The following is a 16,298-nucleotide window of genomic DNA, read 5'->3' as shown; positions in this document are numbered from 1 at the left end:
AAGCACTGAACTCTGAAACTCTGAAATAATGTTTAGTTATTTGGATTTTGGTCATTTTGCTAACAAGGGGGATGGCATCCCCTCGCCCCCTCAAATGCCTACTGGTTGTCAGTCTGTAAAATAATTACTTTTGAGTTTTGAGAAAGGAACACAAATACCAATACTCTGGTTGCTAATAGTAGAGCACTGTCGTTCCCAGTTGTGAATGAAAAGTTCTGATTGTCAGTCACATCTCCACTCTAGTACTCAACACTAGAGAGAGAACTCTGTTGTGAAGTTTGCAGATGACACTACCATCATTGGCCAGCTGAATAGTTTTTATAGAAAGTTTTTATTCCAACAAAGGATGTAAACAGTAGTATGCACAAACAAACGGTAATACCATCCAGACAAAATTATACCATGTTTGTATGTTTGTGTGAACTGTGTGTCTGTGTGTCTCTTGTATCAGCCATTATTCTGGCTTCAAATAACCTTAATAAACTTCTCATTTGATCTGACTGAGTTTAAATTGAACTCTGTGTACAGTTTTCACTTTAATTAATAAATATTGCGACATTACTATGAATACCGTAAACAAATGGTTTACTGTGAATTAAAGTAGAATTTAACGACAGGTATAAGAGATAGAAAATGAGATGAGATACCAGCAATTAAACCAAAACGTCCCAATTAATTAGACTAAGATATTCAACTACTATATCTTATGTCTTATGTCTTTTGTAATATGTTCCCAGATGGAGGCAAGGTATGTGTAGAAGCTGACTGTGCGTGGAGGAACTGTTCGTGGACAGAGTGGGGGGAGTGGAGCTCCTGTTCGCGGTCCTGCGGAGTGGGTCAGCAGGAGAGGATACGAACCTTCCTCAGCCCTGGGACCAACGGCTCGTGGTGTGAAGACATCTTGGGAGGAAATCTGGAGCATCGCTTCTGTAACATTAGGCCCTGCAGAGGTCAGCCAACTTATTAGCATGTAGAGTCAATCTGCAACTTTCAATTCAACCCATTAAAATTTTTTTAATGTATGTCTGTTACTATACATCCTGTCTTCAGCGATGAAGGGATTGTCAAGCTTTAGTGTTTCAGTTTTTGAGTGTGTTTTACCTACCTTCCAGACATGAATTGATTTATATTCATTTCAATAGCTGATGGAAATCCAGCAGTAGAGACTTACAACGTTTACAGTGAACCACGTCTGTAATCATCACTGTTAAGATTTACATTATTGTTGAGTAGTAATGTTGTACAGAATTTTCTAATCCTTCCTTCTGCACCAATGACTGCCTTGCAAGGCCAGATTAACCCACTTGGGACACAAATTATTTGTGGGCCCCTAGTGCCCCCCATCTGCACATGAGAGAAGTTTGCCCTCAGGGCTTTCTGTCAGAAAGCTTTACTGATTGGTTAGGCTTAGGCACCAAAACTACTTGGTTAGGTTTAGGAAAAAATAATGGCAGACAGCCTTTCTGCCAGAAAGCCCTAAAGGCAAACTTCTCCTATGTGCCCCCCTCTCTCCACTCTCAGATTTCTCCCACACTCTGTGGATTGTTTTTTGTATTAGTAATGAGAATTAGTAATTGATTTTTGATAACATGATTAAGCACAAATTTATTGAGTAAAGCGCACCATGTAACCACATTACATACTATAAATAATAGAGGCCTTAAGACTAGATTTTAACTCAGGACTAGGTAATAATGCAGGTGTTTCCTAAAGGAGCTGTAAGCGACATTCACTGCCACTAAATGTCGCACTAGAGCACCAGCATCTTAGACCAAAACAAATGGGCACTACAACACACCAGACTCCATTGAGAGTATATTTATCTCGCAAATCACTGTAAAACACACTTCATTCAAACTGGACATAAACAAAATAAAACTCATCAAAACCCTTAGACTTTTCACTGTTCCAACAATCACCAACTCTGGTTTGGTCTAAATAAACCCTTAATTCACCAAAATATTCTGGCTCCACGCACTAAAAGTGCATTTTTTTGCCACTGAAAAGCTCAGCTTGTTATTCTAAGTGTCAATATTATTTATATACAATATTATGAAAAGCATCGCTACAGAGCTAGACTTTTTGTTAAACAGTAAGATCTTTTTTGTTTAACCAGAAACAGCCGTTTTATCGCTCTCGCCCATCACCAGACAATAATAATACAATAATTTTACCTAGCAGACAATCAGAGTCTAGACAGTGTTGGTGGGGGTGAAAGGGTGAAGAGTAATGTCTAAAGATCTGGATGGCGGGACTTCTGATAAGCTCACCAGAAGGACTAACTGGGAAGACTGGTTGTGACGAAAACCGGAGGTGAATGGGATGGAGGAGGGTTGCATCGATCTGACACTGAAATTACAGCTGACAGCAGCAGAGAAAGGAACAGTTTTAAACTTTGACAACAACAAGATGATTGGCTCACAGAGGTCTTGCCGTGTGTCCAGTCTGATTGGTTTAACTGAAAGAATGAAGTCAGCTGATTGAGTTGGAAGCAGGAACTGACAGAGAGAGAGAAAGGGAAAATAATAAATAGATAAGCATGAAGATAGTCCGTCTTCCAGATTGAACACTTAGCTTAATTTTATATTGTGCTTTAGTGGACTAATTCAATTTATGAAATGACCACAAAGTAATTGCCACATGGTGAACCTGGAGTCTTCCGGCTCCCCGTGGGTCTGGGGTCCTTGGACAGTTGAAGCAGAGTAGGGGTTTCTGGCACAACTTCACCTACTTCCAAGGTGCATGGAGAAAGGAAAAAAGTTCAAAGAGGTCAAAACTTCAGCAACACTTGTAGTATATAGAACATTCAAGAGCATGGTCTTTCAATCTGAACGTGAACTCAATGAGTCATGCTCTCAAATTGAAAGAACACGCTCTTGAATAAAGATAGGAAAAAAGCCCCATAGTTTTGGCCATTATTCCAATCTATAATAATATACCATTGTATCAATCAAGTCAATTGCTGCAATCAATTTCTTTGGTAAGTACATTGATATTATAACCAATAGAAATTATGGCCAATTTTAATAAACTGGAATGATTCTTTAGTGTGAATTATATGTGATTTGTAGTATATAGTATAAAACATGCAAAAACACTTTTTGTATTATAAATGTATTTCATATTTTATGTCTGTGCTTATGTTCATGTTTGTTTGTGTGTGGATGCTGTAGTGGATGGAGGCTGGTCTCGCTGGAGTCCCTGGTCCCATTGTGATAAGCGCTGTGGTGGCGGGCGTTCCATACGCACTCGCTCCTGCTCAAGCCCTCCACCCAAGAACAGTGGGAAGAAGTGTGATGGAGAGAAAAACCAGGTCAAACCCTGCAACACCAAACCCTGTGGTGAGACAGACCCAACATGTTCACACACATGCTTGTTGAGCTTAGATTGCCATGACCCCGAGGATAGTTCATCCTGTGCAAAGACAAATGCTCATTTATTCAGCATATGGCTATTTTTCTAGGTAAGTCTTTCTGTTCAAAAAGTCAGCACAGCCTGTAATCAGCATTCTTGGTGAGGCACGTTATGTGAGGAAAAGGCCTGGAGCACCATGGGAAAATTCATGACCTTCTGTTTTTGTATTGTCAGATGAGAAAGGGTGCCCGCCAGGCCAGGAGTTCGTGTCATGTGCCAACCAGTGTCCACAGCGCTGCACAGACCTCCAGCAGGGCATAGAGTGCCAGGGCAACACCGAATGTCAGCCCGGCTGTCGCTGCCCGAAAGGCACTGAGGCTATCATTTTATTAACAGATAAGCCTGTTTGTGTGTGTGTGTGTGACTGCATTTCAGAGTGATTCTTCCCTAAAGGTTCTGTGTCTGTTGGTATTCAAAAGATAAGCACCATATAGTGTATGTGTGTGTGCATGTGTGCACAAACTGTATCTAAATGAGCCTGGGTGCTGTTAACCCAAAGTTAGTAATGACTGTTGTCACTATTACAGTGTTTACATCGGCTTCAAATAAACCTTTTAAAGGGTCAGTTCACCTAAATTATAACATTGTATATAATGATATCTGGCCATGAAGATGAATTTTGTTATATTTTTTCCAGGTTTTCAGATATGTGTCTCTGGGGTTTCTGCCTTAACCCCAATACAATTGAGGTGAACTGAACTTAATTTGTGCTGATCACAGCATTGAAAAAATCAGCAGCAGCATCTATTTCCAAAAAAAGTCCTGATTAGTCTGGATAATCTACAGACCTCAGTGTGAATAGTTTCCACTTGAACCAGGGCTATAGCTTCCATCAAGGACACAGCTCATGTTCTCTGTAATTGTTCAGGGAATTTGGGGGTTTCAGCACTCTGGGGAGTTTACATCTTAAAATTAATAAAATAATAATTATTTTATATACTATAACTATAAATATTTTGTATTGTAAATTTGACAGATTTTAGGCCAATAAATAAATAATGGCTTCAGAATTTATTTTCCAGGAAGGCAGCATTCAGACCTTCATGTAGGGAAATAAATATCTCAAAACCTGGACAAATAAAACCAAAACAATCTGCAAGGCTAGATATGGCTAGAGGTCTTTTGCTGTTTTAGTGAAGTGACTTTTTTTTGTGGATTTGAAGTACATTTTTGTTTGGTTTTTGGTGGCCTGTATTTCAGAGGTAGCTATGGCCCTAAACCAGCTTCTGCAATGTAATGAAACTAATAAAACCCTCATTTCTGTTCATTAGCATAGCGCACAGTTTAAATAACTAGTGTATGCGTGTGTCCAGGCCAGTTGCAGCAGGATGGGGTGTGTGTGCAGCTGTGGCAGTGTGACTGTGTGGACTCACTGGGACAGATTTGGGCAGCCGGCAGCTGGCATCAGGTGGACTGTAACAACTGCAGCTGTTCTGATGGACAACTCGTCTGCACCAATCACAGCTGCCAGGCCACCTGCCTTTGGAGCTCCTGGTCCAGTTGGGCTTCATGCAGCGTTTCCTGTGGGCAGGGCCAGAGAACCAGATACAGGTGAGGAAAAGAAACTCATAAATACAACTTTACACTTATTAAGACCTTTATTATTACATTTTTGTTCATTAATTGAAAACTATAATTCCCACCCTCTCAGGGAAATGTATGTCTTTGTAATGAGAAATACACAGTACAGTTAACCAGAAACAGAAACATACTGTTTTGTGCCATTGTTGTGTGTCAGGTCTCTTATCCCTGAGACTGAAGGAACAGATTGCCAGTTTGAGGAAGTCCAGCATAAATCCTGCAACCCAGGAACCTGCCCACCTCTCTGTCTCCATGACGACCAGGAGGTCAGTGTGGGAGACACCTGGCTGCAGGGCGAGTGTAAACAATGGTGAGATGGATGCAAACACGGAGGAGAAGAATGTTTTGCTGATAAAGGGTTTGCACTGACAAGGAAATGAGAATTTAAAGGATTCCACTTTGTGTTTCAAACACTGTCTAATTTGTTTTGCCTCCTAGCACGTGCACCCCAGAGGGAGCTTACTGCCAAGACATTGACTGCAGAGGTGGGTCACTGCATTAATTTTAAAGACAAAGAGTAAATGAATATTTGTGCATTCTCTTTTTTAATGAAAGATGTACAGACAATATACACATTTTCATTTGACCTGTGACAGGGACCACAGTACAGGGAAAATCTTAGGTTGTGTGATGTGTATTTATTTTCACCTTGTTGTAAAAAAGTAGACTGGTATGCTGCTAAGTTGCCTTGAAAGGTAAGTGTCGAATGACCAAATCCTGTGTGTTGTTTTCAGTGCATGGTGGTTGGACCCCATGGTCAGTGTGGTCTGACTGCTCAGTGACCTGTGGTCGGGGCACACAGGTTCGAACCCGTGCCTGTATCAATCCCCCTCCACGTAACAATGGGTCTCACTGCAGTGGGCCGGAGAGAGAAACACAGGACTGTCACACTCCTCCCTGTCTGGGTTTGTTCAGAAATACCGTAGCCATCTTACGTATCTGTCTATTACCAAAAAACAGATAATTATTTCCAGTTATGATATTTCGATACATACTGTATGAACTGTATGTATAATCTTATTTGCTCTGATCATATGGACTCTTTTGTCTACAGATGACCTTTGCTCCTGGTTGCCATGGTCACCATGTTCCCGGAGCTGTGGTGCGGGTTCTGTGGTGCGGCGGAGGGTGTGTCTATGTGAGGAGGGAGGAGATGCAGAGTGTCCCGCTGAGATCGAGGCTGAGAGGAACAGAGAGGAGACCCAACTGTGTTACAAACAGCCCTGTCCAGGTACATACAGACAAAACTCAACAAATGTTACTTTTGGTTGTGGTCAACTTGGAAAACTGATGCTGGTCAGAGTCAAATAGCAGGAGGCACTGTAAAGTAAAATAACAACGTTTCGATATAAGTCTTCATCAGGTAATATTCAACATGTGATCAAGAAGGTTCTTATACAGTATAGACTTCACCTGATTCTGCCCAGGTGTAAATCCCAGGTCGAGCCTATCACTTGTGTCAATATGTACACATATATGAACATGAAACAGGGGTACACTTAAGTAACCCAACATACTAGATGATAATCAATCATCTGTGAAAATACCTCTATTACTTAATAAATAGTCTTTTTAGGAGCATCTTTTTATTGTGTGTGCGCCATTTTCTCTCAAGGCAATATTCATTATAAAGAACACTGTGTGTTGCAGACAGCAAATTAATATTAATTATTATTATATTTAAATGTTGGCAAGCAATATTATGTTGTATGTATTTTAAGGGTGGACAGTATGGCCTAAAATCTATAGCTCAATACATTCTCATATTCACCTTGATAACAATAAATATAACTTTTTAAATACATTAGTGCACAATCTTTCCTTGTGTACTGTATGCCTACTTGTCTGTCCTGATTAATTACTGAATGCTTGGTTTAAATTGTGGGTAGGATGCTGTAACTGTCCTCAGTCAATTTATATGAGCTAGAGATTATATATTTATTGAGGATTTGGTAAATTTAGTTTGGATTGATATTCAATAATTCAATAAAAAAATATTTTCCAGCCCTGTCCTTAGCTAAATTGGGCAAATGATTAAACAAATGATTGATTTGATATTATCGGACTATTTGTTGTTAGTGTCAGATCACCATGGTTCCTAATTGAATTTTTGTTTCTGCTTTAACTGTACTTAAGTAGTTGATGCCAGGAAGACAGATGTATATGTATTGTAAAAGAGAATAGCCTAATGTTTGGTGTATAAACAGATCCATTATATACTTATTAACTTAGCAATAGACTCATCAGGACCAACTCTGGGTCACATGAGTACAAATTTAAGTGCTGCTTCACAGATTCTGTGAATCAAAAATAACATGAAGTGTTTGTTTAAACCTGCGTGTAGCACCAGATTGGTTGATTTGTTTTCTTCTGCAGGATGTCCCATGTCAGAGTGGAGTGTTTGGTCTCAGTGCTCCTGTGTGTCTCAGAGGCAGCAGCGCTACCGTGTAGCTCTCTCCCCAGCAACTAGGGGACAACAGTGCACTCCAGTTGAAACACAGATCAGGACATGCAATCTCAGTCAATGTTATGGTGAGTTAACAACCATGGTAAAAAGTATATATATTTATGAATCTGTATGAAGAAAGAGGCCTGTTTGTGATCCTGTCATTGTTCTTATGCTCTAGGTGCACTTGAATTTTCTTTTCCGCCCTTAAATAAACAGATTGGGGCCCAAACGGACACACTGGGAATCAAGCACCTTTTCTTTTTTTGGTCACAATTTGTTGTGTGTTTGATTGACAACATCAAATCTCTTGTCCACGATCTACTTCATGTTTTTTTTCTCATGTTTGTAGATTGTGAAGCCCCATTTGTGTACTCAGCATGTGGTGCGCCCTGTGAGAAGCAGTGTGTATTGCGGGGCCATGGAGATCTGTGTTTAGATGTCAGGGAGTGTACACCTGGCTGCTACTGCCCACAGGTGAATATTTCATTAGACCTAGTCTATTTTATAGTGTATACAGGATATACTATGTTAACATCAACATTCACACTCACACTCTTTTACTCACAATAAAGCAAACCTGAATTGTCTTCAGTGTTCACGACTGTGGTTTTTGAAAATTAACATGGCAGGTGAAACTAATCTTGATACTGTAAAGGTACATTTTTGATTGCTGGCCATTGAGGACAAATGTGAATCAGACAGTTTTAGACAATTTAATCAAATACGTAATATATGAAATATGTAATACAAAGCTGATATTTGTGATATGTTCTGTTTTTTGACATGTTTCACACATCATAGTTGCAAAGCACATTCTATATTTAGATCTTAATTCTACACCTGAACACACTTGAATACACTCAGGTCAAAAAGTTCTGCTCCTTCTCCTAACAGTTATTACAAACTATATATTTGCAATGTAGAGCTTTTAAATCCAATTAGCAAGTGACAAACATTTTAGAAAAATAATTCTGAAAACATTGCAATCTGCATGTAAAAATAGTTGCATATTGCGAGACTAGTGTATCTGTATGAGACCAGATAATATAACCAAAATATGAGACCTGTATGAGACCAAAAATATACTGGCATGAATTTAGAAAGTGAAATATGCTGTGCTGCATATTGTTGTTAATACATCACTTTGATATGAGTTGCGACAATTTTATAATGTTGTTTGGCACAGTTTGGGAGCTTCCAGCTTTGATTTATTGCAAAAACTGGAAAAATCCTCTCTAATAGACTGATGATACGCCCATACAGCAGGGAGGGGAGATTATTTAATATGAAACACAAAACAGATCACCTGAGGTGTAAAACATACCAGTTACCAAAAATAATTTAACAACTATGGATTACAATTATGTTTCATCGAATACTTGAACCTGAAAATCTGCAATAACTGATTTCTTTGGCAACTTGGGGGCAGCGAAAACTAGTTATAACCACAACATTGACATATCATCACCTTTCAAGTTGACATAGCAAACTTGTTAGCAAATTAGCTTATTTACACATCCAGCAGTTATGCAGAAGCATTATCTCCATAAATGCTCGACTATGTTGACTATGAGCAGGTACTGTGCAATGGATTTATCAGAGCTTTTTAGCTAAAAACAGCTGCCTGCTGTGGCCAAAAACGACGCTATGAGAGCAGTGAGTGAACCAAAACAGTAAGAAGCTCACTATAAAGCTCTGTAAAGATGAGAGGAGCTGCAGATTGAGCTGATAATTCTCTGTAGGTTCATCGCTATGAGCGACCCCTTTCACATTGCCAAGTTGATTTCACTTTGTCAATTGATACATTATTATTATACTATAATTGATTTTAACCACTTTAAATGTTAAAAGAATTACTAGCTACAACATAAATGTTATATATTTTACAATTAGGCAATTTTGCCTTGTAGTTAGCAACATATATATATATATGTATTTATGTATATATATGTATTTATGTATATATATATATTTATATATATATATATATATATATATATATATATATATGTGTGTGTTACAACTACAAGGCAAAATTGCACTGTGGATACAGGAGAAAATAACTGTTAGGTTTAATTGCACATCTTTTTGGCCTTCATGTTAAAACCAAATTAACCCAAATAAAAACACTACCATTGCATCAGTTCTACTTTTTTGTGAATTGTGTCTTTTCCCTTCCAGGGCTTGCTGCAGCAGAATGGTAGCTGTGTTCCTCCGGAGGAGTGTGGCTGCGTCCACCTGCAGCACCAAGCTTCAGGACAACGACCCACACCTGTCACTGTCCCACAGGGGGCCACGGTCACCATAGGCTGTAGTACCTGGTTAGACCCTGGCTGTTGAAAACATATGGAGCCATGGCAGTGGGCCTAATGCAGCTGTATTTTAATTGTGATGTTGCACTGCATTAAAACAGGATAAATACAGTATCAGGGACTTTTGCCATGGCTACCACTGTATTTGCGCCTCTCTGCTGCATCTTAATCATTCTCTGCTATTTCTCTTTTTATCCACTTCTTGTTTGCTCTATTCTTGTCTGTTTGTTTGGGATCTGTGACTCAGTTTGACATATTGTTATTATAATCTTTTTTTTTTTGTGTGGCTATTATGTCCTCCAGCCTTTGCCATGATGGAACTTTGCAGTGTGACATGAGAGAGTGTGAAGGTAAAAAAGCAGAGTAATGGGAGTAATATAAAGAGCTCCTGATTGAATAATCCCATCATCCTGTTACCATGCTTTTTCTTCTTTCAGTCCTTCTCAGCGAGTGGTCAGAATGGACTCCCTGTTCTCCCTGTGTACCCTCTTCCTCCCTGCAGCACAGCACCTCCCAAGCAGGAGTTATCAGTGGAAGTAAGATGGTCTCAATCCAGAGCCGTTTCCGAGCCTGTTTGGACCTTGATTCTGGTCTTCCGATCTCTAGAGAGGAGGAGGAGGAGAGCCAATGTCCGAGGCCACTGGTCGAGGAGAGGCTCTGTCCAGATGCTAACATCTGCAGAGGTAATGGTGTCTGTCCAAGAGGACAAAAAGAGGTTCACTCTGAACTGAGTGAGTCCTTTATCTCAGTCCAGAAATGTAGTCAGTTCCTCAGTTAGCCTTTGTCAAGCTCCAGTTGCTCCCTTAACTCCATAGTGAGAGAAAGTAATGACTGGGACAGTTTTGCTCCTCCCGAGTTCCCCTCAGCATATTACAACAGTTCGATACTTTGCTCCCATCATAAGATTGTATGCAGACAACAGTGAACTAGTCAGAGCTAGACAAGCATGGCACCATAGAAAACAACAACAAGAAAATTTCTGAAAGTTTTTATTGGACTTTATTAGTTGTAACCCACAGAAGACAATCCAGAAATGTGTACCACAAATATCTCACTATCCACAAACATATTTTTTTATTTGTGTTGTGTAAAGCCATAGCCACAAAAATACAGAGCAATTAGCAAATACGCATAACTTACTCTGTAAAAACGTACTTTAATTTCACATAAAAATGAAATACATGTAAAGTGATATATACACATTTGTGGATCCATTTATATTTTTGCACATTTGTGGAATTTTATCGTTAGCGTTTTATTATTAGAACCCCCCCCCCTAAATGTGTACCATAATACACAAATATCTCACCATCCCCAAACATGTATTTTTGTGTAGTCATATCCATTAACATTAACATTAGTGATGCATGTTTACAGCTGTCAGCCTCTATTGCTGCTATTCATGCCTCGCATACAAAATCTCTCTGCATCTGAACTAAATAATCTAATCTGAGCTAGCTTGTACACCACTGCCACAGCTAGCTAACACTAGCATTAGCAAACTGTAGGTTCTGCAGTAAGTAAGCAAGCACAGCACAGAACACTCACCTGGAGATGACAATGATGAACCCGATCCTGAATCACGACCATTGGGTTAAATAAAGATGCTCCACCTTGTCTTTCACCTCATGGTTGAAGCCAGCTGGGTGTTGTCCTTCTACTTGTTGTCTCCTGTTGTACAGATGGCTCTTGTTTTAGCCAGTACAGACTGTAGTTCTGTCAGCTCATGTGAGGGAATCTCGCCACCTGCTGGTTTAGCTAGTAACTGCACCTCAATTTACAGATTCCTTTTTACAGATCTGCCGCGGTAGGAATTGGACAAAAGTTCACAAACAAACAGGAGGGAAGTCACAAATGTCACGTGGCCCACATACTGACAGGAAGCAATCTACAAATGTGTAAAACCCTTTTTACATGTAAAAATGGATCCACAAATGCGTAAATATTACATATATTTTTGTGGTGAAACTGTTTCCATTTGTAAAACCTATATAATTTTTATGTGAAATTAAAATACGTCTTTACAGAGTAAGTTAAGCATTTTGGAAATTGCTCTGTATTTTTGTGGATGTGACTTTACACAACACACATTGTCTACTGGGGTTTACAAACTCCAATAAAAACTTCCATAGAAATTCAAAGTACTATACATAAGACATGAAAAGGTGTTCAGACAATTTGTATAAGAGACACAAGCCAATATAAAAAGACACATCTAAACAGGATTTTAAAGAATAAAAGCTAAATTTAAGCTAAAATTGAACAAAACAGAAGAAAAAGAAGAAAAAAATGACAGTACAGTTACAGTACAGTGAGATATGACAAAATGAAAAAAATAGCTCAGAACTTAATTCAGTAAAGACCAGTGACTAATGTTTTTATCCTAATATTTAAGAACTGAGAGTTGGAGCAGTGCTTAAAAACTGAATGCTGCTTCTCCATTTTTAGTTTTGACCCTTGGAAAAGTAAGCAGACCTGTCCCAGAAGGCCAGAGAGGTGACATTACATCAGAGATGTATTTTAGCCCTAAACTATTCAGTAAAAGATCAATTATTTGACATGCAGGAGGCCAGTGCAAAGACTGAGAACTGGACTGGACACTATCTTTTTCTTTTAAAATGATAGTAGGCTGATTTTGGGATTGTGTTAATGTGGATGTTAAAATTTAGGACAGACTACAACAAGATTGCGATAGGAAATTTTGGCACTTCAAATCATTGATTTGTTAATTGCAGTTACTCACTGGTTGCATGGGACTATAGTCATTTGGTGATATCGTTATGTAAATCTGTGTGTGATCCACATAATTATGGTAAAATGTTTTGTTTTCTATAATCTGAGGTAATGGGATATGGTTGTAGAAGTTGCACTGAAGAGGCCTGAGAGTGGAGCCTTGGGGATCTCCAGATTATTTTTGTTCAATCAGATGTCTAATTATCAATCGACACAAAGTAGTCTCTGTCCTGCAAGTAAGATTCAAACCAGATTAGGAAAGTGCCAGAAGGTCACACCCAGTTTTCCATTACAACTGGATCACAATAACTGTTATTATATGGTTTGGGGAGCATTTGGAACAGAAAGTGGTACCAGGTTTTCATCGATATTTCTGTGAATATTTATTGTGTGCCAGTTCAGATTAATAGTAACCATCAGTAGATCACTTAAGAGCTTGCAATCAGTATCCATCATGAAAAATGGTATTGTGCATCCCCACTGCCCACCTATTGTCATTATTTCAGGAGTGAAAATGGATTTGAAGAAAGGAAGAGTTTGGTGTCCATGTGGGAATACATAAGGTTGATTGGATTTGGTGTTGTGTGTGTGTGTGCAAAGAATGATTCATCCTGAACTTAACTTTATTATCCCTCCATTTTTCTCTGGCCCTTCCCCTTTGGATATGGCTCTGAATTACTACCGTGCCCAATGGACCTTAGGTTAGATGTCAAATATTTGTACTGTAGTCTTGTATTTCATCATAGTTAGTCCAGATATCTATAAACTGCTCAGTGAGGATAAACAGAGGTTTTATTTACTATGAATAAATAGAACAAACTCTAATCTCTAACATGTAAATCAGAGATCTCACCAGCTCAAGGAAGCTTGTACATAAGTCCATAAACAAATATGCTGTTGTTATCGTTGATATTGAGTATTGAGTATTATAACAATTAAAGCTATTACAGCAGTCGTCATAATAAATACAGTCATGAGTTGATGGTGGTTATGATAATTATTCTGCCCTTCCAGATCTGTGTCAGTGGAGTTTGTGGAGCGCCTGGACAGCCTGTGCAGAGCCATGCAGTGGTGGAGTCAGGCAGCGCTACAGACAGCCCCTGGCCTCTCCTCTAGGACCCCGCTGTAAGAGCCAACAGACACAGAGCCAGAGCTGCAACACAGGACTTTGTCCAGGTACAACTGTTCCTTTGTTTAAAACTCACTAGACTTAGATAGTTACATACCGTCACAAACACAAAGGAAGTAGCTAGTACTAACAATCATCAATTTGTAGGTCAAAAAAATGATGTTGTGGGTTCAGATCATTTATTGCAAAGACCTTTTTTTTGCATGCCAATCGAATATTTCCAGTCCCTCTCTAATAATGGCAAAAAAGCCAAAAAAGTAAATCACTTTCTGCAGCACACACAGTAAGCTTTGCTTATCTCTTTATTCAGAGTGGGAAAGATTGATTTTTTGTTTTTTCTTGTTTCCTAGGTGAGCGCTGTGAGGATAGGGGCCGGACCTACCAAGAGAGCTGTGCCAATCAATGTCCTCGCAGCTGCACTGATTTATGGGAGCATGTGCAGTGTCTCCAAGGAGCCTGTCACCCAGGTAATGTTTGACTTCTAACATGAACAGTAGCTTAAAAGACTCTGCTTACTGGATCAGCCAGCAAAATATCTTTCGTTATTTTTATATTTCTCATTTTTCTGCATTTTTCTATCATTTCTCAGGTTGTCGGTGTCCAGAGGGACAGTTCTTACAGGATGGCCACTGTGTGTCAGTGACAGAGTGTCGCTGTGGTATCCCATCAGGCAATGGGACGCTGGAATTCATCCCTAAAGAGGAGCTTTCCATGGACTGTAACACCTGGTGAGAACGGTTTTGTGTCCATTTTATTTTAAGATGTGAAAAGTCAAAATGACAAGTTTGAGCTTGTTTGAGACAGTCTGAGAAAGGTTCATACAAATTGGTCTGTAATATTAGTGGAGGATGTCATTCAGATTTATAGCCTGTTCAGGTCTGTTATACTTGGCTCTAGATCAAGCGTGTATCTCTCCTCTCCAAACACTCCATCTGCAGTGTGTGTGAGAATGGCACTTTGGTGTGCACCAAGCTTCCCTGCCCAGTTTATGAGCCATGGAGCCCATGGACCTCCTGTTCAGCTTCCTGTGGGCGTGGTCAGAGAACAAGGATACGCCTCTGCCAGGACACAGAGGGTGGTCCTTCTTGTGCTGACACCATGCAGACAGAGAGCTGTGATCTGCTGTCATGTCCAGGTCTGACATGGAACAAGTACACACATGCATAATTGAGAATGTCCCAAACATTTTTGCATCATACTAATTCAACCTAGTGTTAAAAGGGCACATTTAACTCACTGAAAGTTTTCTTTGTCATCGCCTGTCAATTCTCCATCTGTGTCCTCCCTCTCTCTCTGTCCAGTGGGATGTTTGTTGAGTCAGTGGTCACCCTGGAGTGAGTGCAGCGCCACATGTGGTGGTGGGTTGTCAATGCGGAACAAGACTGTCCTTAGAGAGCCAGAGCCTGGTGGGACGGCTTGTGTTGGACCGCTTGAACAGCGCACTGTCTGTAACACCAACAGCTGCCTGCCTGGTAATACAAAGACACACATCATTGAAAGTTGTAAATTTAGCACATTTACATATTCTATTTCTACCAAGCAATATAATTCCTGTATTATAGTTAAATAAAGTGGTTGGCAAGCAACTCATAAGAACTTTAATGAGTGGTACAGTTAGTTTATTTGCAGTGTTATGTAGTCAAAAGTGTGACCTCAAATGTGACTGAGCCGATCTGTTCTGAAGACATAGACTGTAAAGTATGGGTAGAGAAAATAAGCACACGCATCTGAGACATGATGTAATTCATTGTATGTTCACTTGTCTATGTGTGTTGCAGAGTGTCCCAGCGGGCAGGTGTTTAGTGAATGTTCAGGTTCCTGTCCATATACCTGTGAGGACCTGTGGCCACACACTCAATGTTTGCCTGGATCCTGCACCCCTGGGTGCACTTGCCCTCTGGGACAGGTCTGAACACCTTTGTGTGTGTGTGTGTGTGTGATAGAATTTTATTTTACCCTTGATAAGATCTGAAACTTCCCAGTCTCACTGTGTCCCTCATACTGTAGGTGTTGCATGAAGGCTCCTGTGTGTCCCATGCTGACTGTCCCTGTTCACTGCTGTCCCTACCGACTGGTTACCAAAGCTGGAATGTCAGTGCTGAGGAATTCACAGAAGCTCTGCTGCCACCTGGAACAACCATTCAGCAACTCTGCAACACATGGTAATACACACGGTTTCAGTCATTCACTCACTGATCTAACCTTTTTTTCTTTTAGGCCAGCAGGGTTATGTTGTGAGAAGCCAGACTGTCCTTTACCTTTATTTGAGTGTCCTAGCTCAGTGGCTGGATCTGAATGATATGGTCCATGAAGGAGGGTCGTAGGGGACTTAAATGCCAGGCTTAACCTGTGCCTCCTCCCAGAATATAAGTCTAGCCTCACACAGACCAATAGTACTTGTGCATTTAGGTGGCCCATGTCAATTTGTAAAGTCAAATATTTCAAAGTTTATGACCATGTTTCATTTAAATGTTTCCTAAATATTGTAAAAACTACTGGGTAACTGGTACAGGTTCCATCATAACCCAGTTTCACTAAAACACATGATGGACCTATTCAGGCTGCAACCAAGATCAAACAGTAGATTCCTGGCATTTATTCCTGGCTTCCATTATTTATACCTCAACACCTGCTAGGATTCAGGTAGGGCAGGTTTGGTTATTATCAAAATATCAAAGAT

At 39.8% G+C, this 16,298-nt stretch overlaps 1 protein-coding gene and 1 long non-coding RNA gene across 4 annotated transcripts in view; one reads left to right on the top strand and one right to left on the bottom strand.

The window, feature by feature from the left end:
* sspo (SCO-spondin) overlaps positions 1–16,298 on the top strand; it is a 108,289-nt gene that overhangs the window by 54,132 nt on the left and 37,859 nt on the right. For all 3 annotated transcript variants that reach the window (XM_044176369.1, XM_044176368.1, XM_044176370.1), the window contains 20 exons: positions 738–950; positions 3,174–3,341; positions 3,589–3,723; positions 4,728–4,965; positions 5,153–5,305; positions 5,434–5,480; positions 5,730–5,900; positions 6,050–6,226; positions 7,372–7,527; positions 7,794–7,918; positions 9,626–9,765; positions 10,060–10,106; positions 10,194–10,439; positions 13,504–13,665; positions 13,969–14,085; positions 14,208–14,346; positions 14,557–14,753; positions 14,920–15,090; positions 15,397–15,524; positions 15,626–15,780. In XM_044176369.1, the coding sequence (XP_044032304.1) occupies positions 738–950; positions 3,174–3,341; positions 3,589–3,723; positions 4,728–4,965; positions 5,153–5,305; positions 5,434–5,480; positions 5,730–5,900; positions 6,050–6,226; positions 7,372–7,527; positions 7,794–7,918; positions 9,626–9,765; positions 10,060–10,106; positions 10,194–10,439; positions 13,504–13,665; positions 13,969–14,085; positions 14,208–14,346; positions 14,557–14,753; positions 14,920–15,090; positions 15,397–15,524; positions 15,626–15,780 (3,085 nt within the window). The remainder of the gene's footprint in view (positions 1–737; positions 951–3,173; positions 3,342–3,588; positions 3,724–4,727; positions 4,966–5,152; positions 5,306–5,433; positions 5,481–5,729; positions 5,901–6,049; positions 6,227–7,371; positions 7,528–7,793; positions 7,919–9,625; positions 9,766–10,059; positions 10,107–10,193; positions 10,440–13,503; positions 13,666–13,968; positions 14,086–14,207; positions 14,347–14,556; positions 14,754–14,919; positions 15,091–15,396; positions 15,525–15,625; positions 15,781–16,298) is intronic.
* On the bottom strand, positions 860–13,355 carry LOC122866583. Its single transcript, XR_006375753.1, has 8 exons — positions 11,305–13,355; positions 6,055–6,175; positions 5,644–5,847; positions 5,127–5,282; positions 4,788–4,935; positions 2,650–2,730; positions 2,423–2,498; positions 860–942 (listed from the first exon to the last, which is right to left on the bottom strand). It is a non-coding gene; the product is annotated as an uncharacterized LOC122866583 (long non-coding RNA).

The sequence above is a fragment of the Siniperca chuatsi genome, linkage group LG19, assembly GCF_020085105.1.
Source record: "Siniperca chuatsi isolate FFG_IHB_CAS linkage group LG19, ASM2008510v1, whole genome shotgun sequence".
Classification (NCBI taxonomy): Eukaryota; Metazoa; Chordata; class Actinopteri; order Centrarchiformes; family Sinipercidae; genus Siniperca; species Siniperca chuatsi.
This window is presented reverse-complemented; position numbering and strand designations above follow the sequence as displayed.